The sequence below is a fragment of the Vitis riparia genome, chromosome 5 (assembly GCF_004353265.1).
Source record: "Vitis riparia cultivar Riparia Gloire de Montpellier isolate 1030 chromosome 5, EGFV_Vit.rip_1.0, whole genome shotgun sequence".
Lineage (NCBI taxonomy): Eukaryota > Viridiplantae > Streptophyta > Magnoliopsida > Vitales > Vitaceae > Vitis > Vitis riparia.
Genome location: NC_048435.1, coordinates 13,380,249 through 13,405,795, shown reverse-complemented (window position 1 = coordinate 13,405,795; position 25,547 = coordinate 13,380,249). Strand labels below are relative to the sequence as shown.

The 25,547-nt window shown below is 35.5% G+C and overlaps 1 protein-coding gene across 1 annotated transcript in view; it reads left to right on the top strand.

Moving 5' to 3' along the window:
- LOC117914913 (uncharacterized protein sll0005) overlaps window positions 1-23,190 on the top strand; it is a 37,322-nt gene extending 14,132 nt beyond the window's left edge. The window contains 10 exon segments of the mRNA XM_034830434.1: window positions 1,935-2,040; window positions 2,227-2,375; window positions 2,514-2,639; window positions 5,361-5,504; window positions 6,499-6,586; window positions 13,018-13,391; window positions 20,994-21,228; window positions 21,231-21,316; window positions 22,196-22,426; window positions 22,879-23,190. Of these exon segments, the coding sequence (XP_034686325.1) occupies window positions 1,935-2,040; window positions 2,227-2,375; window positions 2,514-2,639; window positions 5,361-5,504; window positions 6,499-6,586; window positions 13,018-13,391; window positions 20,994-21,228; window positions 21,231-21,316; window positions 22,196-22,426; window positions 22,879-23,013 (1,674 nt within the window). The 3' untranslated portion in view covers window positions 23,014-23,190.
- The last annotated feature ends 2,357 nt before the right edge of the window (window positions 23,191-25,547 follow it).

Here is a 25,547-nt window from a genome sequence, read left to right as displayed (position 1 = left end):
CTTAGTGAAACCAATAGACAACTTGAATTTCCTTGTAAAACGATAAAACAAAAAATAAAACAAAATAAAAATATGGGTTAGAGATCTCACAATATATATATACATACATAAAATAAAAATAAAAATAAAGTAAAAAAGATAAATAAATAAAATAAAACATTCAATCCCATGCAATTTTCTAAAAAAAAGGATGAGTGAAATAAGTAAATACAACAAGCACATGCAAACCATACAAACTAAGCAAGCCATGCGACCATGTGTACCATGCAAAAAGTGAGTCTAAAAGTGCCTAAGTGTCTTAGGGCGAACTAAGTGGAATCTAACTAAAGTTCACCTAAGCAAAGCCTAATCTAAACTCAAAGGGCGGCCAAGGTCACAGCGAGGGGTCAGATAAACTCCTCAACTAAAGTCTCCAAGGTGGCTCAGAGTAGACAGGTCACATAATGGGCCACCAGGGAACTACTATGAAATTCTGAAAGAACGTCCAAGGCATGTGCTAAAGGGACAAAATGGAGGGTCTACACATCGCATAAGTGTTTTTTACATCTAGATGAATGCACCAGATAGCTACTCCTGCCAAATACTTTCCCCATGTATAGGCCATTTGCATGCATCTTCCAGTATCACATAGCTGCATACTTTTCCCCTTAATGCCATCTGCATACTTTCACCTGTATAGGCCATTTGTATAGGTCAGTATCACATATCTGCAACATAGCTGCTCATGTCTTAGGTAAATGTCCAAATGCTTGAACTTCCCACAAAATGTGGATGCTGAAGGGGTTCTTGTACTTCAACTCCAAATGCAGAGGGATGCCTTGTGTAAAAGAAAATGATTATTCATCAAGAGAAGAGTTAATGTTCCTCCAGGATGGCCATCACCTGTTGATCTCTCCATGGAGTTCTTTGATGGCTTGTATTGGGTTCTCTTAAAGAGGGATTTTCATGTCCCTGACCAGTATTGGCCAAAAAAAGAGGGTTGGAGGATGCCCTAGCATCTTACTAGACACATTTCACACATAAAAGTTTTCATCTCATATGGAAAATAATGGAGTTATTCAGGAACACTATAAAAGGCTCCACTGCCTACAAATAAGAAGATAGAACTAAAGCTTCCATCAGTTCTATGAAGATGTCACCATAAGAATTTTCATGGCACCATTATCAATAAAATTTTTTGTGTGTGGGAGAGAGGGGGGTGTTACTATTCAAGAGCACTGTAAAATGCTCCATGTCCAACAACTAAAGAAAACAGGGTAAGCTTGCTTTCCTAAATTCTTAAATTTTCCTCTGAATTTGAGATCCTCCCATTTGTGAACTTCTCATACAAGATTACTGTTGGTCAAACCCCATTTTAACTTCTCAGTTTGTTTTGCTTTTTCCTTAAACTTGATGCCTTACCATCCCAAATGGCTTCTTTTGAACTAAGAATGTGCATAAAAAGTTAAACTATGTTTGTCTTTGACTTTCCTTGTAATCTCCGCCCCAAGTGTTATCTGAAACTTATAGAATTTTGATGTGGTAGTGCCTCTCTATAGTAGCTCCATTCGCTTTAGTAGCCCAATCAGTTTGTAGAATATATCAATATAAATTGAATTTTGCAAGAGAGTAGCCTTTTTTAATTTTGCTTACATAGAAAAAGGTATCCTTTACTAATTTCACCTTAAATTTGCCTAGTAATTATTCTAATGAGTGAGTTGTGTTTTTTCTTTTTTGTCGTCCTTATGCTTTAACTTGTCCTTCTCTGTAGTTGAATTCCCTGTTTCATGGTCTTCTATTAGCTATCTCTATTAAGTGTGTGTTTGCTCACCTTAAATTTGTACAATAATTATTCTACTGGGTAAATTAGTTGAATTGCAATTTTTTCTTGTCATCATGCTTATAATTTTAATTCAATTCTTTTTCATAGCTGACTTCTTTGTTGGTCCTTGAAGGTCCCTTCATTTCCTGATGATGTAGCTATGGCTCTAATTGAAGAAGAGCTTGGCCGGCCATGGCATAAAATATATTCTGAGCTTACTTCTTCCCCAATTGCTGCTGGTAGTAATCTCTTATTGCTTAATTTCCATAGCATTTAGTTTTTATTGAGTCCCTTTGCTTATGATAATGAGCAGGCATTTATTTGTTTAATTAGTTTCCAAGGTTTAATTAGAACAAAATCTGGCTTTCCTTTGCTGTTTCTGAAGTTCATTAGTTATATTCTTCCTTTGGAAAATCTGTGGGCAGCATCTCTTGGACAGGTATATAAGGGCCGACTAAAAGAAAATGGGGATTTGGTGGCTGTTAAAGTGCAGAGGCCTTTCGTTCTTGAGACTGTGACAGTTGATTTGTTCGTCATACGAAACTTGGGGTTAGTTCTCCGGAAGTTTCCTCAGGTAATGTTTTGCTAAATTAATCTGCAATCACTTTTCTCTTTATTAACTGTTACACTTGTTGCTTTTAAGTGGTTACTATGATGATGATTATGGTCTCTTTATGGGTCCTGGTTCTGTCCTTACTGCTTTTTGTTTCAGATCTCTGTTGATGTGGTTGGCTTGGTTGATGAATGGGCAGCCCGTTTCTTTGAGGAGCTTGATTATGTTAATGAGGGTGAAAATGGGACACACTTTGCTGAAATGATGAGGAAGGACCTTCCACAGGTGAGTGATCATCGTTTTTCTGTAGTTTTATCAGTCCTGGTTCTTTTGGGACAGTTGCTGTTGCTTTTGGATACCAAGTTTGCCTATAAAATTATCATCTTGTGTAACTTAATTAGAAACTAACCACTCAGAGGTACACTTCAAAATTTAAAAATATAGAGGTCACACTCAACAAGTTTTAAAAAATACAAGGCCCTGGTAGAACATAGAATCAGGGTTTTCTAGATTTGTAGCATTTCTTTTCTCTATGTTCCTCCTTTATTTAAACAGTCAACAACCTAAGGTGACTGTCCAGTAGATTTTCTTGTAATTATTTAACCAGGTCCTATTGTTTACACATCCTAATTGTCAATTTGACTTTTTAACAATCACAACATCACTAGATATCACAACTTGGTGTTTAATTTTATTTTTTTTTATTAAAAATAAACACATTTTTATTAAAAATAAAAATAGAAAATAAGGATGAGAAATCCCTCACTACTTTACAAAACCTAATCAAAACAATGGAAAAGAAATACTCCTCAATAAACATCAAAACAACTCAATATTGTTATTTTAACCTTTGGATCTACATGTCAACCTCCAATCAAGTTGAATTATGTTGAGCGGAATGTCTTGGAGTAGTAGATGCTCAAAAAGACGAATAGAAATAAACTAGATCTCATATTTTTTGGTAGACCTCCACTTGTCCTCAAAGATTCTTTCATTTCTTTCCATTCATACTATCCAGATAAATGAAAGACAAGTGATTGACCATAGCACATTGCCTCTAGATGTTTTCCCAAAACCTCTAAAAGAAATGGTCAACATGTCACTAACACTTATAGGAGGAATGAACCTAAGCCAAACTAGCAAGACTGAATAGCTTGTGCCATAACTCCAAAGTTGTTGGATAATGTAAAACAAGGTGATCTATCGATTCTCCACTGCCCATGCATAGAGGGTAACATCCAGATTGAGGGCTTTAAAAAGCCTTCTCACTTGAAGCAAGTTGTTGATGTTAACCTTCCTGTTGACCACTACCCAAGCAGACGCCTTGACTTTTGATAGAGCTTTTGATTTCCTTATGAAATTTGTGGGATAAAAGAGGACTTAAGTTGATTGATTAGATAAGGCTAAGAAGAAAGATTTGACTGAAAATAAACTCTCTTTTCATACTCTTTTGGGTACTTTTCTTTTAAAAACAAGAATAGTATTATTTTATAATAGAGAGAAGTACCTGTCCTAAAATTATTATTAAAGGCAAAGATGAATGTGGTGACAACATCAATGTTAGATAATCTCAAGGGTGTTTGTGGTTCCCAACAAAGCGAACAAAGAAGGGGGGACTCATCTTTTGGCAAGCCTATTAGTTTCCTAGTTTGCCAATCTAGGTCCTTAAGTGAATGGGAAACTACATATATAGACTAAATGTTTCCATCTCAGAATAGAAAGTTGAGAAAGAAGTCTCCAAATAAATGAAACAACTATTTCAAAATTATAAACTTTAAGTCATAAAGTATAAAAAGGTTAAAATTTAAATATGTTTAAAAGCTATAAAATATAATTTTTTTCCTTACTCTCTTTTTATATTTGTATATCTTAAATAAAATAATAAGTAATATAATTAAAAATAATAGTATTTTCTAACTCGAGTATGATCCAAACTTATTTAGACTCTTAACTTGTTCAAACCCTACCTATGTCAACTTGAACTTTGGGTTGGGCAAGTTGGACCTACCCCAACTTCAACCACGATATGCTTTTGTGAGAACAAGAAGTTGATTCTTTGTCTAGCAAGATCATACCACTAAACTTCTAGATGACATGTGTTAAGAGGCTCACAAGATAACATATACTCTTTCATGGACTCTTCCCGTCTTTAAAGATTCAGCATCCCTCTCAAGATAACTTATTTTACATTCATGGTAGCTTCAAATTTTCCATTTGCAATGCCCTCCCCTTAGAGCTAAGAAACAATCTTTACCATAACTTGAATGCAAAATAGACAACAAGATGACCAGGTAAAGGCGAGGGCACATTCTGTTGCTTGTTTGGCCTACTCGTGCTGGTGCTTAGATCATTATTATTAAATTTCTTATTAACTAGCAACCAAGTGAGGGCTTGAGCTTCTAGGATAGTCCTAGATTTCCATGATTTCAACATGAATTTGGCTTGTGGGAACATTAAAGTGATAAATCTGATATGATCCATGAGCATGACTTGACAAGACACAAAGCGGGTATGGGTTGAGTACAATTGTGTTTATGTAGTAATCGTATAAATCTGTATAACCCCGTTTAATAAATGAAGACTTTTTTGGATTTGGATGCTCAACTTATTTAACCTGTTTAATCCATTTAATAGTTAATCATATCCATTTATAATTTGTTTAGCTCATTTGGTTAATTATGTTTATTGACATGACGTGTTTATGATCCAACTCATATAAATTTATTCATTTATATATTTTAGATTTTTATTAAAAAGTTAATTAATTTATTTTTTATTATAAGTGTCTTATAGTTAAAAAAGAGATAATTGAACTAATTAAAGTAGAATTTCATATATATTAAAAATTAGAAATATTTTATAATTTAAAAAGAAAAAAATTAAATAAAATCACAAAACAAATGTAAAGTTAAAAGTTTACTTTATTTTCTACTAGAATTTTGTTCTCTCTTTTTCTTATTTTCCTTGAGAATATGTTGTGCCTCATAATAAGTCACAGTATTTCAGGTTGTTGTACCAAAAACCTATGAGAAATATACTTCGAGAAAGGTTCTCACCACACAATGGATAGAAGGAGAAAAGCTGTCACAAAGTACAGAAAGTGATGTCGGGGATCTGGTAAATGTTGGAGTCATATGCTACCTAAAGCAGGTAAGCTACTCCATCAATTTATCATGACTCAAAATGCTGTGTTCTACAGAAATAGAAGGATAATTCTGTTTTCGTTCATTTGTTGACTGAAAATGAATTGTTTGTGTTACATGCTTAAACATGAGTTGCAAGCATCTTTTATATATATTTTTTCTCTTCTGTATTTGATATTTTGTATATTAGATGACATATAACATGTCTTCTTTTTGTGTGTGTGTGTTTACCATGACCGAAGTGGAGAATTTATTTTCAGGAATTATAGCATAAAAGTTTGATAGTCTTCACTCTTTGGTTCCTTAGCTTAGGTAAGATATCAGAACTCTTTGTATTTGATATTTTGTATATTAGATGACATATAACATGCCTTTTTTTTTTTTTTTTTTTTTTTGTGAGTGTGTGTGTGTGTGTTTACTATGACTGAAGTGGAGAATTTATTTTCAGGAATTATAGCATAAATGTTTGATAGTCTTCACTCTTTGGTTCCTTAGCTTATGTAAGATATCAGAACTTAATGATGATAGAAGAATTTGGTTAACCAAAATTAAATTCAGAAGAAAATGAACCTAAGCAATTGTTTATGTTGATGTCAAAGATTCTTTTGGCTGTGGGAGAAGTAGGCTTCATTGATAATTGTATTGTTTTAGCAGGACCTGTATCTAATACTTAATATATATATATATATATATATTAAACACAATATGGAATATGCAAGTTGCATAAATCTATTCATGGAGCAAGCGTTTTGATCAATAAATAATTTCTGATGGGTAGTGCCAAAATATGGAAATTTTGCATGACAAATTTAAAATATGCATGGTTACATTCCACGTGCTTCTATGCATTCCGTCTCTTTTTGCATGTATACTGTAATTGCACCAGGTGCAGAATGCAGCTAGCAGAGTACCTGTATCATTTTGAGCTTTACTTGTTTTTATATCGACAAACCTCTTGATATATTACCTCAGCATCTAACTTTTGTCATTTTGATTAACAGTTGCTTGATACTGGTTTTTTCCATGCTGATCCACATCCGGGAAATTTGATCCGCACTCCAGATGGGAAGCTAGCTATACTAGACTTTGGTAACAATTTACTAAATAAGAGTATATGGTGAAAGATCATCTTTCAACATGGTTAGCAGCATCATACACATTTTAAAAAAAATACTTTCTGATGTTAGTTCTGCATGGTTAATTTCATACAAGGGACTTTGGGTAAAGGATTTGTGAATTCTAAATTCTTTCATTTCCTGGGGTACTTTGGAAGAAGATCCTGCCTTTTGGTTCAGCAGGGGACAGAATTTTGTAAATTTCATGAAAGGATTTGAAGAACACTTATACAAGTGTCGCTTCAAATCTTCAAATTCTATGCTCAATACCACAATCCCCCATCTACACCTTTCCATCATCATAGTCTTGTTACTTCACTATGCAACCATCACCACCCCAACACCAGTGTCATTGCTGCTGCCCCTGCACCAATCCCATCTCTATAACCATTGTCTTACTTTCATCACATCCCCCACCCCATCCTACCAAGTATTTGGAACTTGATATAATCATCCAGAAAGTGATAACATTCTAGCATCCAAATCCACAAAAAGTGGTTCAAGGGAAGGAAATTAGAGGGCTCAAGTTGTCGGCTGTACATTGTCTTTTCATAAATCCTAAATATGTGAAGTACTAGCTAGTCACACCTCATTCATCTGATCACTTCTTCATTGCGGCTGCTGCCATTCAAAAACTCCCCAAGGCTCTAGCATAAATTTGTTCTTTTTTATTTTATTTAAATAAACAAGTTATTTCTGTATTCTACTGAATCAAAGTAAAGGTTTGTACAAAAGAAAGAAGAACAAGACATTCTTCAAAAAGGAAAGAAAATGTAGTGTACAAAAGAGTGAAGCAAAAAACCTCTTAAGTAGAAAGTCTTTGGCTTCCCACCCTTCGGAAAATATGGTAAATCTCAAGGGGAATAAGATTCTCAACAAATTCGACTCGAGAAAAGGCTCCTTTTAGCCAGCTCCCTAATTTCCTAATTAGCAAATCTACTCTTCCATGAGAAGTAACAATCCACACCCTAACCAAATCTACAATCCTTGATATCCTATGCTCGTATCTCCAAGACCCCCTATGATTGTTTGTTATCCAAGACAAAATTGTAGTGGAACACCCTTGAGACCCTTAATTAAACCGAACATTTTCCACTTCAATAGCGAAACTAAACTCGGCTCTCTTCAAAAGAATCAAATAATCTTACTCCCATGGTTCAAAGGAGTCCTCCAATGCCCATCTACTAGATTACTCAAGGAACGACCAATGAACCTTAAGTTTTAAAACTCCAAAGAGAAAAGGAACCAATTCAGCCTTTATGCCTATTTCTTTCCTAATTGGGAGGAGGACCAATCTCTTACCCCTTAAAGTGATACCGAAGGACACTCCCAAGAACTACTTGGTAATTGACATATAGAGGGTTATGTAGATATTGCTCATTTTAGGTCTAATAAGCTCTCATGGTTTTAAAACATGCATACACAATTAAGAGAAACGTCCTACATACATGGTGTTGAGAACTTCTCTTATCTGATGTGGCATATCACAATCACCCCTCATGCAGATACAATGTTTTTGTTGTGTCCCATAAGATTTCGAGGTTAGACATATAGACATCTTTTATGAGGCTAGATAATGTCTTACACTAGGGTCGAGTATCAACTCTTATACCATTGGTAATGACTCGCTTTGATGTGTGATGACTCTAGGATGGTTACTTTTTTTTTTTTTTTATAACCGTGGATGTTCGGGCCAGCTTACGCGCACCTCGACTAATCCCACGGGGCCCCGAAGTTAACGACCGGGTAACTCTAGGATGGTTACTTATAATCAAATAGGTGGGTTAGGGTTTTTATCTTTTAGGGTTTATGACAACAATATAAAATAAAATAAAATATAGAGAAAGAAGATAAGGAGAAGAAGGGATAAAACCTTAAGAGTTGTGTTAAGGCCTTCGAGGAGTCTCACCTATAAGAAAATCAATAGAGGTTCACCATTAAAAATTGAAAAATATGCAAGAAAACGTAATATTATTAATCATTAATCATTACTTGGTTTACATCAATTAGTCTTATTTATAGACTCTTCTAAAAAATTCAAAATCTACTAGTAATCTATTATAACTCTAATTCTAATTCTCCTATGACATAATTAGCTACTCTTAATTTGACTCCAATAAATACTAGTTCTAATTTAATTCCAACTAATTCTAATGCCCATCCTCATCAATTCCTCTTAACTTGAAAAAACACTCAACTTCGAGTTTTAATGATTTTCCATGGCCAATTGAAATCTTCAGCAATGACTTCCACCATTTTTTTTCCTTCGTTGACACTTTACTACGATAAGATAGGATCTTAAGATCTCTTGAACTTCTTCATTTTCATGCAAGACAAATATTGAACTTCGAAAGACTTTCCAATGTTGTGAAGCAAGTTGATTGTTCTCAAAATGATTATGCGTCAATGACAAGCTTATGATTGACAAGTTGTATATCATGCATAGGAGGAAGTTCAATGGGTAATTCTCCCGACCACAAGTTGGAAAAATCATCAAGGATATTCCGTACTCCTATCGGATGTTCCTTATCTTTCTCTTTAAATTCATCCACTTCTTGGGCCATTAGAGCAAAAATAATTTTATTTTCCATACTCCCCTTAAATTGGCACATGGTAAATGCCTTTTTGGTGTTGAGGCTTCTTAACTAATGGAATTCTTTCATTGAATGAAGAATCTTCTTATGCTTATTGTGTATGAGAATACATGTATTTTCGTGGCCATCATGTTGAACCTTTCCATAAAAAAGGCCATGTCTTCCAAGCAAAATACGATACGCATTTATTGGTAAGACTTCACACCATACAAACACTTTAAAGTCCTTACAAAAGAAAAAAAAATGTGACCAAGCAATGAAAACTTATTGAAGTTGGGGTGTTATTAATCCATGTTACTTGGAATGGAGTTGGATATTTCTAATTCCTAGAAATCCTCTACCCCACAAATAAGGAAAATGAAACAGGAAATATATAAGTAAATTCCCTGGCATTTTTCAATTAAATCTTGGAAATTAGGGAGTTTTTTTTTTTTTGATAGGTAAATAGAGCTTGTATTAGAAGTGCCTAGAAGCAGCGAAAACAATACACACGAAGTATACAATCAGAACGCCCAATAAACTAGGCAAAGAAGACAAAAAACCTTTTCCCTAACTAGACATATGACCATTCTATTGAGTCAATCATAGACAAAGTATGATCCTCTATAAACACCCTAGCCTAATTTACAAGAGTATACAAAAAGGAATGTTTTAAAGCTTGGTTTGACCGTCCGATATCATTGAACACTCTTTCATTTCTTTCCTTCCATAAGGTCCACATTAAGCATAAAGGGGCAGCCCTCCAAGCCTTCTCCCTCCTCTTACCCACAAAGGCACCATGCCAACCAAACAAATTCCTTTTAATCAAAGAATGCAAAACCCACTACACACCTAAAATGGAGAAAATCAAACTCCAAAGCATTGTAGCCTTTTTACAAAACAAGATTAAATGATCACTAGTTTCCTCTTTCTCTTTACACAAGTAACATCTATTTGACATATTCCATCCCCTCCTTTTGAGCTGATTGATGGTCGAAATTCTATTCCAAGACACTTCCCAAGCTAAAAGGCTCACCCTCATAGGAGCCTAAGACCTCCAAATAAGACCCTAAGGAAAAGGATCACTATAGGTCCTTGTGAAGGAACGGTAGAGGGATTTAACAGAGAAAGTGCCATCCCTACTTTCTTTCCAACTCAAAACATCCTCCACTTCTCTTCTCACTACCAAAGGATGCAATTTCCATAACAAGCCCTCCACCTCTTCCAATTCCCAATCATTAAAATGCCTTGGGAAGTGAGGATTCCAACTACCCGATTCCCCACTCCCCTCCCAAGCATTTGACACCCACTCATCTTTGTTAACCGCCAACTGGTATAAGTTAGGGAAAACTTCTTTCAACGTTCGATCCTCACACCACATGTCCTTCCAAAACTTGACCTCTCTCCCATTCTCAACAATAAAGTGAGATCTACAACGAATACCCTCCCATTCTTTTCTAATGGCTTTCCACACCCCCACACCATAGCCTCTCTTTGCTACTCTCGAACACCACCCTCCTTTCTCTAACCCAAATTTGTTGATGATGACTTGTTTCCAAAAGGACTCCCTCTCTATCGCAAATCTCCAACTCCACTTCCCAAGTAAGGCTTTGTTTAGAGCCACTAGTCCACGAATTCCTAAGCCTCCCTCCTTCTTATCAGTATAAACCAAGCTCCAATTCACCAAGTGAGGTTTTTTCTCTAACGCACTACCGCCCCACAAAAAGTCCCTTTGAATTTTTTCAAGTCTTGCACACACCTTCCGCAAAATAACAAAGAGAGAAAGAAAGTACTTTTTATCAAGGTGAGCCTCCCCCCCTAAAAGGGATATTGCCTCTTCCACAAAGACAATCTTTTCCCGAATCTCTCCTCTATTGCATCCCACACACCCTTGAAGATTTGAAAAAGGCACCCAAAGGAAGTCCCAAATAAGAAGTGGGAAGCTTTCCAACTCTACACCCCATCATCGAAACAACATCCTCCAAAGACTCGATCCTTCCTACGGGAATAACCTCACTTTTATCTCTATTCACTTTTAAACCGGAGATTGCCTCAAACCATAAAAACACCCAACTCAAGTATCTCAAATTTTCGCTATTAGTGTTACAAAAAATTAAAGTGTCGTCAAACAACAGGAGATGGAGCAAGTCCCTCCCTTCCCCATTGCTTCTTCCCATCTTAAACCCCTCAACGAAGCCCCCACAACTGGCTCTAGACAGTAGCTAACTGAGAGCCTCCCTGACTAAAATGAAAAGATAGGGAGATATCGAGTTGCCTTGTCTCAAGCCCATAGTGCTACGGAAAAAACCAGAAGGAGTTCCATTGATTAAAACTGAGAAGCTAGCAGTGGAGATACGCCACTTGATCTAGCTGATCCACCTTTCCCCAAACCCCACATTAGACATAACAACAAGAAGATAGTCCCAATTGACATGGTCAAATTATTTTTCAACGTCCAATTTTAGGAGAAGGCTAGGGACGTTGGTCTTTAACCTAGAATCCACAACCTCATTTGCAATAAGAGTAGCGTCTAGAATTTGTCTACCTTGAATAAAGGCATGCTGGTTATCTGAAACCAACACCCCCACGACTGACTTCAACCTATTTGCTAGGACTTTGGCAAGAAGCTTGTGCAGTCCCCCAACCAGATTGATCGGTTTGAAGTCTTTCAACTCTTCTGCACCCCTTTTTTTCTGGAATTAGAACTAGGAAAGTGGAGTTTAAACTCCTCTGGAATGTGCCAAGGCAGAAGAAATCTTCGAAGACTTCCATAATCTCAGCTTTAGTGAAATCCCAGCATAAGTGCCAAAACGCCATGGTGATGCTGTCTAGACCTGGCGCTTTGTCACCAGAAAGGCTGGAAAGAGCTTCAAACACCTCTTCTTCCAAAAAGGGCTCTTCTAAACTTCTGGACCTTTCTTCTCCCAACACTTTAAATTGAAGACTCCCAAGGTGTGGTCTCTAATCCCCATTTGTAGTCAGCAGAGTTTGGTAAGCCCTGCACACCTCAACCTTGATCTCTTCCTCGTCGGTCAGTGTAACCCCATTAATTTTCACCTTGGAAATTAGGGAGTTAATTCCTTGGCATCTTCAATTACATTTGCCAACAAAAATTCAAACATCTTCTACTCCTGTTATAGGCAGATTTTATAGATCTTATCAATCTCCTAGCATTAACTATCTTTTTAGGTTTCAATTTTATATTATTATAGTTTCCTTTTCTTGTAACACTCTTGTCTATATATGTTAGAAAATTATTATTATTTTTGCCTTTGTGCTGATTAATTCAAATATTGTCTTTCTTTTGTTAAATTGAATAGACATGAGTCTTCTTGACAACAGACAATCAAAACCAAATAAAAATTTTTAAAACATATCTACATCAATCTAATTAGGTTTAGATAGAAATACATTTTAGTGGGTACAAGCTATTTTCAAGACTAGCTATTCTCTTGAGATCCTACTTTCAGTAACCTGGTGAAGTTTTAGAGGCAGCAGCTTGTTGACATTATGCAATCAACTGAAACCTTGCAAAATGAAAGATACATATATTCATTATGTATGATAAACATCCATTCTTCATCTATAGCTAGGCCTCTCATTGGGGAAATTGCATTGCAATTTTACATGTATAGTATATATTTTGTTTGGTCAGATTTTGGATCTCTTCATGATCCCTTGGCAACCTACTGACTTAGATTCTTCAAAAAAAAATTCTATACTGCATTATGTGATACTTCTTTTAGTTGGCTGTGCTAGTCCTGAATATTCTAATGTAAGCTTTTTCTGGTCAAGGTGGGGGGTTTAATAATTTGTGAGTTTGCTGTGGCAGGCCTAGTGACAAAGTTAACAGATGATCAGAAGTATGGAATGATTGAAGCAATTGCTCACCTTATTCATCGGGATTATGGAGCAATAGTGAAAGATTTTGTCAAACTTGATTTCATTCCAGAGGGGGTTAATTTGGAACCAATCTTGCCAGTGCTGGCCAAAGTCTTTGATCAGGCACTTGAAGGGGGTGGAGCAAAGAATATCAACTTTCAGGAACTGGCATCAGATTTGGCCCAAATAACATTTGATTATCCGTTCAGGATACCTCCATATTTTGCTCTTATAATTAGAGCAATAGGGGTGCTGGAAGGCATAGCTTTGGTGGGTAACCCTGATTTTGCTATTGTAGATGAAGCTTATCCCTATTTAGCACAGGTATGGATGTTCCATTGCTATTAGTGTTATATTTAATATATTTTGGTGTCCCTTTTTAATATATTTTCTTTTTATCTATCAATAAATAAATAAATAGTGGTATATTTAGAGCGACTTTTCATTTTTATGATTTGGGTACCTAAATCATCTTTAGGCTAGATGACTCAACCCATTAGTGTTAAGTGAGCTCAATTACACTTTCAATTTAACCAGCAAATAATTGTCGTTTTACTTTGAAATTATTGGCTTCTACTTAATATATGTTGAGGTTCACCAAGTGAACATAATCAACCACAAAAAGAGCTATGGACCAAAAACATTGAAAATCATTAGTATTAAGGTATCATTTAAGATCTCATTTACCTGAGTTCCTGTAACCACAAAACCAAAGTGACCCTTTTAACTGATTTTCAGGAGTTGCTTTTGAGAAGGTTTTGAAAATCTTGTTTTTAAGACACATATAACAAGGTGGATATTGTAGGTGCCTATGCTATAACTTGAAGCTAGAGTAGTCTTAGCAGGCAGTGAGATGCATTCAGGAAATCATATTCCATGGAATTCTCTCTCTCTCTCTCTCTCTCTCTCTCTCTCACACACACACACACACACACACACTCACAAACATGCATGTGCACACACACACATGAATTTTGAGAGATTTTATAAGAATTTAAAAAAAAATCCATGGATTCAAGAAATCATATTCCATTTAGCTAATGCAACACAAGGGCTGAAACCTGAAGACTTTCTCTGACAAATTTTCAGAGATGTTATGAGAATCTGAAGACAAATCTATGGATTCAGGACATCATATTCCATGTGGTTTATGTAACACTAGGGCTGAATCGTGAAAGATAATTTTGAGAAGGTTGTGCAGAAAGTGATTTTAAGATGGACTAAGTATGAAAATTTTATATTCGTTTAATTTTTATGTTTGTAAGTGCGTGAAATCCACTACAAGTACCAAAGAAAAGAAAGAGGCATCACCTTGTTATATGGGGCATATACATGGATCACCCTAAGAAAACAAACAAGAAGTCCAATCCATACAGGTGTTGGCCACCTTTATGGTTGCTCATCAATGCATCCCTTGTATGAAACAAACAATAACTCCTTCAGATATGCCTCATCTTAGTCACACAATCCCAACTAACTTCTTGCAACAAGGATAATCTATGAGAGCTAAAATCTCCTCTGATGATCAAGTTAGATGAGAAGAAAGTACTACAGACTCTAGAGTGCTTGTGATCGTATCTTACCTTTTCCCATAACAAATCTCTTTATACTGGTTATGTAAGCATAATGGCCATCATTGAGCGGGAGCCCTTGAGGCTTGGTTCAAGTGGTGGATGGTTGGGGAGAGTTTGTGAGAGGTTCCAGGTTCAAGTTCTAATGGAGACAAAAATTTACTTGTAAAAAAAAATGGTCATAATTGCTTGGGGAGAGTGGCACATGATGAGCGATGCTAGGACCACCTAGTAGGCTTCCTTAGCTAGACCCTTGTGTGGGCTGACGCCACTCTGTAAATGGGCCTACAGTGAGGTCCAGCCTAAGCAAGTCCATAAGGCAGCCTTGCCTCCACACACTAATCTCCTCTAAATACTTGAAACCAAGCACTCTGTCATTTGACTAGGGTCTTCACCTATATTTTCATTTTAATAGTTGTTTTTCCTTCAATCCACCTTAATTTAATATCTTGGAATCAATTTTAGCAATTTCTCCAAAGCCCATTTTTCTTGCATTTTTTAAGAAAGCACTGCAAATTAGCCTAAAGGGCTTACAAGGATGGTCTATCCCTTTCCACTATTTCAGTCAACTAGCTATTTTTTCATCAATCTTAATTTGAATTTCTTGGAATCAACTTGTAACATTTTGAGAAAGCACGATAGGTTAGTCCAACTAGCTTACAGTGATGTTAACTCTTAGCTTGATATATATTGTTGGTCCATTATTTAATAACTCTTTATCTTTTGGATCAAAGTAGTAGTTTACATGATATGATAGCTCAAGTTTCTAGATGTCTCAAGTACGAGTCTTTCTGCCAATATACTGAGTTAAATTGGTGGTTTACAAGTAACTAACAATTCTAAAAAAGTACAAATCTTATGGAATGAATAATAATCCCTTATGTGGAGAAAAATTGTATTTTTCATTCATAAATTGAAAGTATAGAACCAATGAAATATATGTACAACAACGAAAAAGAAAGAATAAGAGAGAATTCCTACAAATAAGGGATTATATACAAAAATATACACACAACAATATATATATATATATAGTTGTATAAAAAGTTGTACAACTTACACATCTGTATATTGCAACTATATATCTTCTATAGTTGCATATTACAGTTGTAATAATCTTTAACACTTCCCCTCAATTTGGTGAATAGATATTATCCATTCTCAGCATGCTAATAATAGATTGAAATGCAATACCACTCAATACTTTAGTTAACACATCTACCAGTTGACCCTCGATTGATACAAATGGAGTACAAATTAGTCTGCTATCCATCTTCTCTTTTATAAAATGTCTATCTACTTCTATATGCTTGGTGCGGACATGTTGTATAGGGTTATGTGTAATATCAATTGTTGACTTGTTATCACAATATAGCTTAATAGGTTCTTCCCATACAATCTTCAGATCTTCCAAAATTATTTTTAACCATAGAAGCTCACAAACTCCTAATGCCATAGCTTTGAACTCATCTTTTGCACTTGACCTTGCAATTACATTTGCTTCTTGCTTCTCTATGTTACAATGTTACCTCCGAGGAATGTACAATAACATAATTTGCATCCGTGTATGCTTCCAATGTCAAGTCATTGCCTCTTTTAAACAACACTTCTTTTCTTGGAGTACCTTTTAAGTAATGTAAAATTCAATCTGTTGCTTAAAGATGTACTTTTGGGTTGTGCATAAATTGACTCACTGCTCTTACAACATAGCCTATGTTTGGCCTGTATGAAAAAGATAGATTAGTTTTTCATCTAATCTCTGATAGGATTCTCTATCTACCTTCACATTTTGTTAAGCCTCACAAAGCTTGTGATTATGTTCAATGGGTGGGTTTACACCCTACTTTCCCCGTTTTAGTTAATAAATCTAGCACATACTTCTGTTGGGATATAAAGATCCCATGTCAAGAGTGCGCTACTTCAATGTTAAGGAAGTATTTTAACCTGTCAAGTTCTTTAATCTCAAATTCTTGCAATAAACACCTTTTCAATGCTTACATTCCTTGCAAGTCATCTCCTATTACTACTATGTCATCCACATAAACTAATAGAGTTGTAACTCCCCTTGAAGTGGAATGTTTGACAAATAATGTGTGATCATCCTGACTTTGGTTGTAACCTAAAACTTTTATTACTCTAGCAAAACTGCAAAACGAAGCCTTGGGAGACTTTTTTAAGCCATAAAGTGTCTTTTTCAACGTGCACACCGTATTTTTCTCTAACTCAACCCTAGAGGAACCTCCATATAGATTTCTTCATCAAAATCACAATGTAAAAAGACATTCTTTACGTCAAACTACTGCAAACTCCATCCATGATTAGTTGCTAAAGATAATAAGATACTACACATTTTTGCAATAGGAGCAAATATTTCAAGATAATCTATCCCATAGGTTTGAGTATACTCCTTAGCCCTAATCTTGCCTTATACCATTCAAGTGATCTACCTGCCTTATATTTCACAATGAAGACCCATTTATATCCCGTTAACTTCTTTCTTTGAGGTAGTTCCTCCAAGTCCTATATCCATCTCAACTTTCATAGCTTCTTTTCACTCTTTAATTCTTGATGCTTCAAAAATAGTTTTTGGGATAGTAATAGTGTTGAGGTGGATAAGAAAACTTGTATGACCACTAGACAACTTCTCATAGGACACAAAGTGAGACAATGGATAGGTAGGCCATTCAGTACACTTCTTAACACCCTTTCTTATTGTGATAAGAAGATCACAATCATCAACAACAGGTACATTACTTTCATAGTGTTATGAATTAGGAGTTACCTCAATATTCTTAACACCAAATGTTGATTTTGAATTATGAACCTACATTGGTTGAACAAGGGGTTCCTTTTTCCTTGAATATATTTGCAATGGTTGAGTAGCACTCTGAATCTATTTATTCTTTGTCGTCGGACTAGGAGTACTTGGATTTAACTCATTTGGTAAAGGAACAAAAATGGATGGCGATGGAGAAGACGGAGGATTTTGTTTTTCTGAGGAAGGGAAGGATGAAAGATTAAGCAAAAACAAATCTCCATCCTTATCTTCCATGAATGATGTACCCCCTTGAAGATAAGGGTTTGGAAAGTAATTTTTAGTTTCAACGAAAGTTACATCTATAGAGACAAAGAACTATTTTGTTGGAGGATGATAACACTTGACCTTTTTTGTGTAGAAGAATATCCTAGAAAAACACACTTAAGAGCCCTTGGATCAAGTTTCCTATGGTTATTCGAATGATTATGAACAAAGGATTCACACCCAAAGACCCTAGGAACCAGGTGATTTGTTGTTTTGAAGTCATGAATTTTTTTTGAAAATAGTTGCATGGGGGTAAGAACTCAAGTAGGTAGTTTATTAATTAAATGTGTAGTGGTTATGACAACTTCTCCCCAATAATTTTTTGGAAAAGAAAAGCTTGGTTAATAGCTAGAAGATGACTATTTTTCTGTTCTGCTGCACCATTTTGTTGTGGTATGTTAGTGCATGAAAACTCATGAATGACGCCTTTTTCTTTAAACTTGATTAAAATAATCACTAGCATTATTAGACCAAACTCTTTATATCTTAACCCCAAATTGATTTTTCACTATTTGGAAAAAAATTTGAAAGGTAAAACTAACATTTGATTTTTGTTTTAGGAGAAAAACCCATGACGCTCGAGTATAATCATCAATAACTAAGATATATCAACGAGCCTTGGAGATATTATGAACTGTAGAAGGTCCCCAAATATCACTATGAATAAGAGTAAAAGACATTGAAAACCTTGTATTCCTTATTGGAAAAAGAAACATGCATATGTTTTGCAAGTTCACAAACATCATAATGAAACTGACCCAAATCAAATCCTTTAAACAAACCAGGAATCTTTACTTTAAGAATATTGAAAGAAGGATGATCAAGACAGTGATAGAACCATATTCTATTTTTATTTGAAAGGAAAGACTCAGAAAGCAGAGACAACAGGATAGGACCCTTAATGTTATTTTGCTCAATAGGTTCCTCAAGAAAGTAGAGCCCATTCCTCTCCCTAGCAAGTCCAATCACCATCCCTGTGCTCCAATCTTGAAATTTACACAGTGCAAAAGAAAAAGTCACCATACAATTCAAATCCTTTGTAAGCTTGTGAATTGAAACTAGATTGGTAGACAATTTCGTTACATGAGAACATTTTTTAAAACAAGGATCTGATTTATAACTATGTCCTCTTGCCCAGCAACTATAGCCAATGTTCCATCAGTAATATCGATTTTCTTATTACAAGGACAAGGACTATAAGAGACAAACCCATGAGAAGATTGGGTCATATGATCTGTAGCCCCAAAGTCTACTACCCATGTTCCCTTTGAGATCGACACATTAAGTGTATAGAGCTAAGAATTACTTGAAAAAGCCAAGGGATCAGTACCTACACCACCTGTAGGTTTTTCTAGTGTCCCCATAAAATATCTCAGCTTCTCAATATCCTCTATTGAACTCAGGTAGCTCTTAAGAGAATTCTCCTTCGCCTACTGATTGTGTTGAGGTCAAATGTGCCTGTCCTTGGCCTCCTCCTTGATTACACTTTGCTGTTTAAGAAGTATTTTGAGTATTTGAGGGCTTACCATGGAGTTTCCAGCCCCTCTCCTTGTGTTGTAGCTTCTTACAGTAAGTACACTATAGAGTCTTTATTACTTGCTCTTGATCCTTTTGATAACCTATTAGTTCCTTCCACACCATTAGAATAGGCATTTGACTGTAGCTGGTTTGATTTTACAGTTCTGAGATTTGCATCTTTTGTAACCAAGGGTGAACCATTTGTTGATTAAGGCCCCATCACAACCCCTCTTCGTTCTTCTTCTTCACGAATTATGGCTATTGTTTCATTGAGTGAAAGAATTTCTTCCTTTCCTATCACTTGTACTTGAATAGGATCGAACTCAATGTTCAATTTGACAAGAAAGGTGTAAATCCTCTCTTTTTCCATAAAACGTTTAAGAAGGGTTGCATCATCGTTGTACTTCATCTCATTACATTGATAATGGTCCAACTCTTACCATGAGTTTTGTAAAATCTGAGCATATTCAGTAACCAAGTGATTACCTTGTTTGGTAATGGGGTCTTTGTCTTCATCTCATAGATTTATGCAGCATCTTGGACTTTGGAACAGGTTTCCTTATACGACTTCCAAATTTCCTTTGCTTTTGTCAAAAACATGTAAGTATCATTGACTTTTGGCATCATCGAATTCCATAATCAGGACATTACCATAGAGTCTTCATCCTATACAACGAACTTCGAATCATCTGGATTTGGTCCCATCCCAAGAAGATGACCCAATTTGCCCTTCCCTTTCAAGAAGATTTGAACAAACTGAGACTGCTTAAAATAATTTTTGCCATTGAGTTGTAAACCTGGTTTAATATTCTGCAGCTCTCTTGCTGCAGTGTTGATGACTTTATTTGTTGCTATTGGATTGGAGACTTGCCGATCAGTAATCAGACATGTTTTTTGGACAGAAATGGAAGAAATCAAATAAGAAGTTGAGGAAGGATTGCAGCAATGCTTTCTGCTCTGTTTTCAGATTAAAAATAGAGTAGTTCTGCCAAAAAACCAGTTTTCTCCAGGTTTTTGGAAAGAAAAAAAAAAACCCAGCAATTAAGGCTAGAAAATCAGCGATGAAGGCTGAAAAAGAAATAGAAATGCTAAAAGAGTCTAATTTGGCTTTGATACCATGTGGAGAAAAATTGTATTTCTCATTCATATATTGAGAGTATATGACCAATGATATATACAGCAGCAGAAAAGAAAGAATAAGAATCCCCCTATAAATCAGAGATTATATACACAAATGTACACACAGATGTATATATATATGTATATATACACACACACACAGAGTTGTATACACAGCTGTACAACTTACACAACTGTATATTACAACCATATATCTTCTACAGCTACATAAATCTTCAACAGCTGTGATAATCTTCAACACTTTACAAAGCACTATAAGTATACTTATTGTGGAGTCATAAATGAACCAAAACTTCAAACCCAACAGGGATAGTATGATAGGTATTGGAGGCTCTTCCAAAAACAGAAGAATAAAGTATAGGACAATAGATAGATTGAAAGATGAGTTAAGTTGATTTATAGTCCCACTTGGCTGGATGCTCTTGTATCCTAATAAATGCTAAACTAGGATATCATCACAAGTATATTGTGGGTATTAGCTACATTTTTCTGAACCAGTTGTTGGTTACTTTTTTACAGGTATTGTAGTTGGCTATTTATAATTCGGACATACTTGTTTTCATGAGCTATTCTCAGATTGAAGCAAAATTTATTTTCTTCTTTGTTCAATGTCAGAGGCTCCTGACTGATGAGTCACCTCGTTTAAGGAATGCATTACGATATACAATATATGGAAAATCCGGAGTTTTTGATGCTGAAAGATTCATTGATGTCATGCAAGCCTTTGAGAATTTCATAACAGCCGCTAAGAGTGGAGGTGGAGAAAATATGAATGGGGGTATGGCTGAACTTGGAATCCTGCAAAGTCAAACTAGTTCTATTTTTCCTGGATTTCCTTCCAGTACATCTCAACTACAGGGCCAGTTCAAACGAGGGCAGCCCTAGCATTTCTACTGTCTGACAAGGGAAACTTTTTTCGAGAATTTCTTCTGGATGAGGTATTTCTAGAACTTTTAAAATAATTGTGAAGTTTTGGGATTGAATGTTACACAATTTTTGGTAGCTTCATATCTAATGTGTAAAGTTGGTTAAGCTTATTTATGTTTTATGGTACTATATTAAGCACATAAAAAAAATAAAAAAATAAATTCTTATAGGTATTAAAAGCATGGTCATTGTTACCATACTTATCAACTACTAAACATTAAATGATGGAGAAAGAATTAAAATTGGTAACTACAGATGATATGTTTCTGTGCATGAGGAAATAGATCTCCACAGATTAAACTTATGACAATGTAAAAACACATGTTTTTGCTTTTTATTTTTCTCAAAATAAAATTCTGATAATTGATTGAAATTTTCATTGGTATTTCTTAAGTGGGACCCTGCAAAAAGCATTAGATGCCAAATGCATTTTTGGCAGAGAAGATACCCAGCCCTCATATGATGTAGTCCCTAGAACAAATCAGTGGCCTGTTTGTCCCTTTCATCTTGTTGACGGACTTACTTTTCTGACTATAGTTTCTTCTAAGGATCTGAGCATTTGTCTTGTTTCACAAAATGCAACATATATATTTTTTGATGAATAAAGGAAATGACAGATGGGGAGACATCTCCTCATACTCAATAGTTGATCTAATTCTCAGGAAAGAAGAGGGATCCATTTTGCCTCAGTCTTTGACCACTAATAAGTCATATTATCTCTGTTCACAAGAGAGCTATGCTTAGTTTTTCATCAGTATTTGTTCATGATTGGGCAATCCTAGGTTTGAACTAGATTTAAATTCTCAATGGTATGCACAGAGATTAATTTAAAATCAGATAAGGGGTAAATAAATATGTAATTAATTTTCTTTTTTTGGGCATTTAAGCAGATTGTAAAGGGCATGGATGCTATTGCAAGGGAACAGTTGGTACAGATAATGGCAGTCCTAGGGATGGGTGATGCTGCTCCAGTATTTAGTATGGTTCCTGCGTTTGGACTTATCAAGCCTGCTGCACTTCTACCCACAGTAACTGAGGAAGACAAAGTTATACTGAATAACGTTCAAAAAATTGTTGAATTTCTAACTGCAGGAAGTTCAAAATCAAGACCATTGAATCAGGTATATCCACAGCTCAAGTTGATGGCTAATTGCCTTTTACATCATGCTTGCCACGATCTTTCTCTTTGATTACATTCAATAACTAAGGTGGTGTTTCAATACAGTTTCTATTTTTTTATTTTTTTATTTTCAAAGATAGAAACTTCTATACAAAATTCAAGAACTTTTATACAAAAAGCAAAACTTTTAACTTGTATTCTTAAAAACTTTTTTTTTTTTTTTAAAAAAAATTTAAAAATTTGTGGAAGTAAAAACTTTGTTACCAATATGTTCTCATAAATCCTTGAAAGTTTGTGGAATACCTTTGAAATAGGGTCGGGCGTAAGAAAGCATATTCTAAATTATGAATATTTCATATTAGTTACTAGGTTTAGTAGATTATTTTCATTATCCTCAAACACTTGTATTAAAGCAATGGGTTTGTTGTTATGTCTGTGGGCGGGTATCAACAGAGTGTGGATGTTGCTCAGATTATCCAAGAGTTGATTCCAGTGTTGCCAGGCATCTCTGCTACAATACTGCCTGAGGTGCTAAGTCGATTATCTTCCCGGGTTGCAGCTCGCATCATCCGGGATGCATTTTTGTAAGATGAAATTGTAGTCTTATTCTCAAAGCCCCCAGCAATTGTGCATGTTTTGATTAATCATATGTCAACGCAAGATGATCTGTCCAAACCATGCCTTATTGGTTCGCACGGTTAGATCTGTCCTCCATATTATATTATCAAATAAATATCAAATGTCAAATTTGGCCTCTTGTCAGAAGTAACATTAGTTTTAAATTTTATGTCAATCAGGAAATTTAGAAGTGAAGCAGAGAGTTGAAAGACACCTAATGCATCAATTTTTTTTTTATTTTTTAAAATTCCGGTTTTCTATGAATGGGTCCTGATGCTTTGCATATATCCTCATCAGATTCCCGCAAGGTGGAAATCTTTGCCAACGTAGTTATCCAACTCTGCAATAAATTGAGGAGGTGATGGGGGGTTCTATGACTTGCTATGTACAGATTTGCAAAATGGATTCCTTGCTTTATAGAAGGCATTTCTCCACAAAAAACCAGGCCGCCACCAGGTCAGGTCAGGTCAGGTCAGATACGCTCATAAGGAATCTCATGGCCACGACCGCGCGCACACACCATGAGCCAATTCAAAGTATGGTATTCAAATCTCTCATTTTTGGTCGCAAAAAACAATTTCAGAATCATAACTGACAAAATGCCTCAAGTAAAAACTTCTTTTACCATTATCTTCTAGTTTAGCTACCAGGGTCAACCTTGGTGAATTTAGCAGTATTTTACTTTCACAAATCAGGAAGCATCCCATAGGTGTCATGAAGAAAACAACATTAATACATCATGAAAATGCAAAAAATATCCCAAAGTTTTTCAACAAAAGAGAACTAGATAGGTCTCTTTAGACTACGAGAAAGGTTTCCTTATAGCTGGCACTAACTTTTCTTCTAAAAAGAACCTACTTCAACACTATTAGATTACATGCATTATACAAAGGAAGAAATTTCATTGATTTTTCACATAGTAAGGATAATGCTTAATTCCAGTTGTTACAAGGTTTTCCCCCCAATTGAAATGTGGCTTGGCCAACACAAAACACTCATTTGTAAACTTTTGTCCTACGGGAAATTAATGGAGCTTATTGTCACATCAGATTAGTTCCCTCATAGATGGAGATTATTATGCTCACATTAGAACTAAGTTCTAGTGTGATAACTTTCCTTGATGTGTACAGTGATTGACCAGCCCAAGATCTTTACAAAGAAAGAATACATGTCATCAATTTCTCTGTTTAGATTTTTGCGAAAATTGACATGCCATGAAAGAGGAGACATTTGAAACCAACCCCACCCCTAACCCCACTCCCACACCCATCCCCCACCAAAAAAGGAGAAAAAGGGTGTGGAAATAGGGGCATTTTGCCATCTTAACATTCAAAATAAATGAACAAGAGATCAAAAGATTGCTTCCTACCATAGATGAAGGTGAGAATGCATTCTCAAATCATCACCAACCAACAAATAAATCTAAAAGGGGTTGAAAATAAGAAAAAATTTGTGAGATGGCTTTCTTAGAACACCCAAAAGCCCTCATTGGCACATCAACAATTATCTTGTAGACCACAATTAGTTTTGATGAGGAAGCACCAAAGAGAATTTGCTCATGTGAGAATCTCCAAGCCAATTTTCCAATGCAAGAGGTCTTTTAGTGTTCTAGGACAATAAGGTGTTGGAATTTATTGATGTGGAAGCAGGCGGGTTCTCTATTTCCCGTCGTTTCATTGTGAAGATGACTTTGCTTGGACATTCCCAAGGGTGTATAGGCCAATCCAAAGGGTGAAGAGAGGATTTTTGGGTAGAATTAGGTCTAAAAAAGGTATCTAGGGGGACCCTTGGTGTTTAAGAGACTTTAATGTGGTTGAATTTCTTGGGAAAAGGAGGAATTGCACAAAGTTGTCTTCAGCTATGAGGCAATTATTTAAGGTCAAAGGGGATTTGAACTTGACCGACCTTCCTTTCAAATCCTCCTTTTTGAATTGGGGGAATGAATACGTAGCATTAGCGGTATGAACATCAAAATCTTAGTGACAAGTCTAGGAGCTTGGAGGTGCCTTTTTCAAAAGAGGAGGTTCTTGTTGCCCTGTCTAATTTGATCCAAGGATAAAACTCAGCGGCCACATGGTTTCATTATAGCTTTTTGGCAGACATGTTGGAACATTGTCAAAGACGAAGTAATGGATTTTTTTTTAGAAATTTTTTTATCATGGGACTTTCTAGAGGAGCTTAAACACAAACTTTCTCGATTTTAATCCCTAAAAAAGGTGGAGTAGAGGATTTGAAAGATTTTAGGCCCATCAGCTTGGTTGGAAGATTGTATAAGCTTTTAAAGAATGTCTTAGCTAATCATAGATTAAAAAAAGTGGTGGGAATGGTGGTTTCAAATTATCAGCATGCTTTTGTGGAGGGTGGACAAATTTTGGATGTTGTGCTTGTTAGCCCAAGGGTTCTCCTAATTGTGTTTTGATGATAACAAACCATGATTAAGTTGCTAATCATTTTGAATTAAAACGAATTTTAGGTTTTAGTTTGGAAATTCAAAAAGATATCCG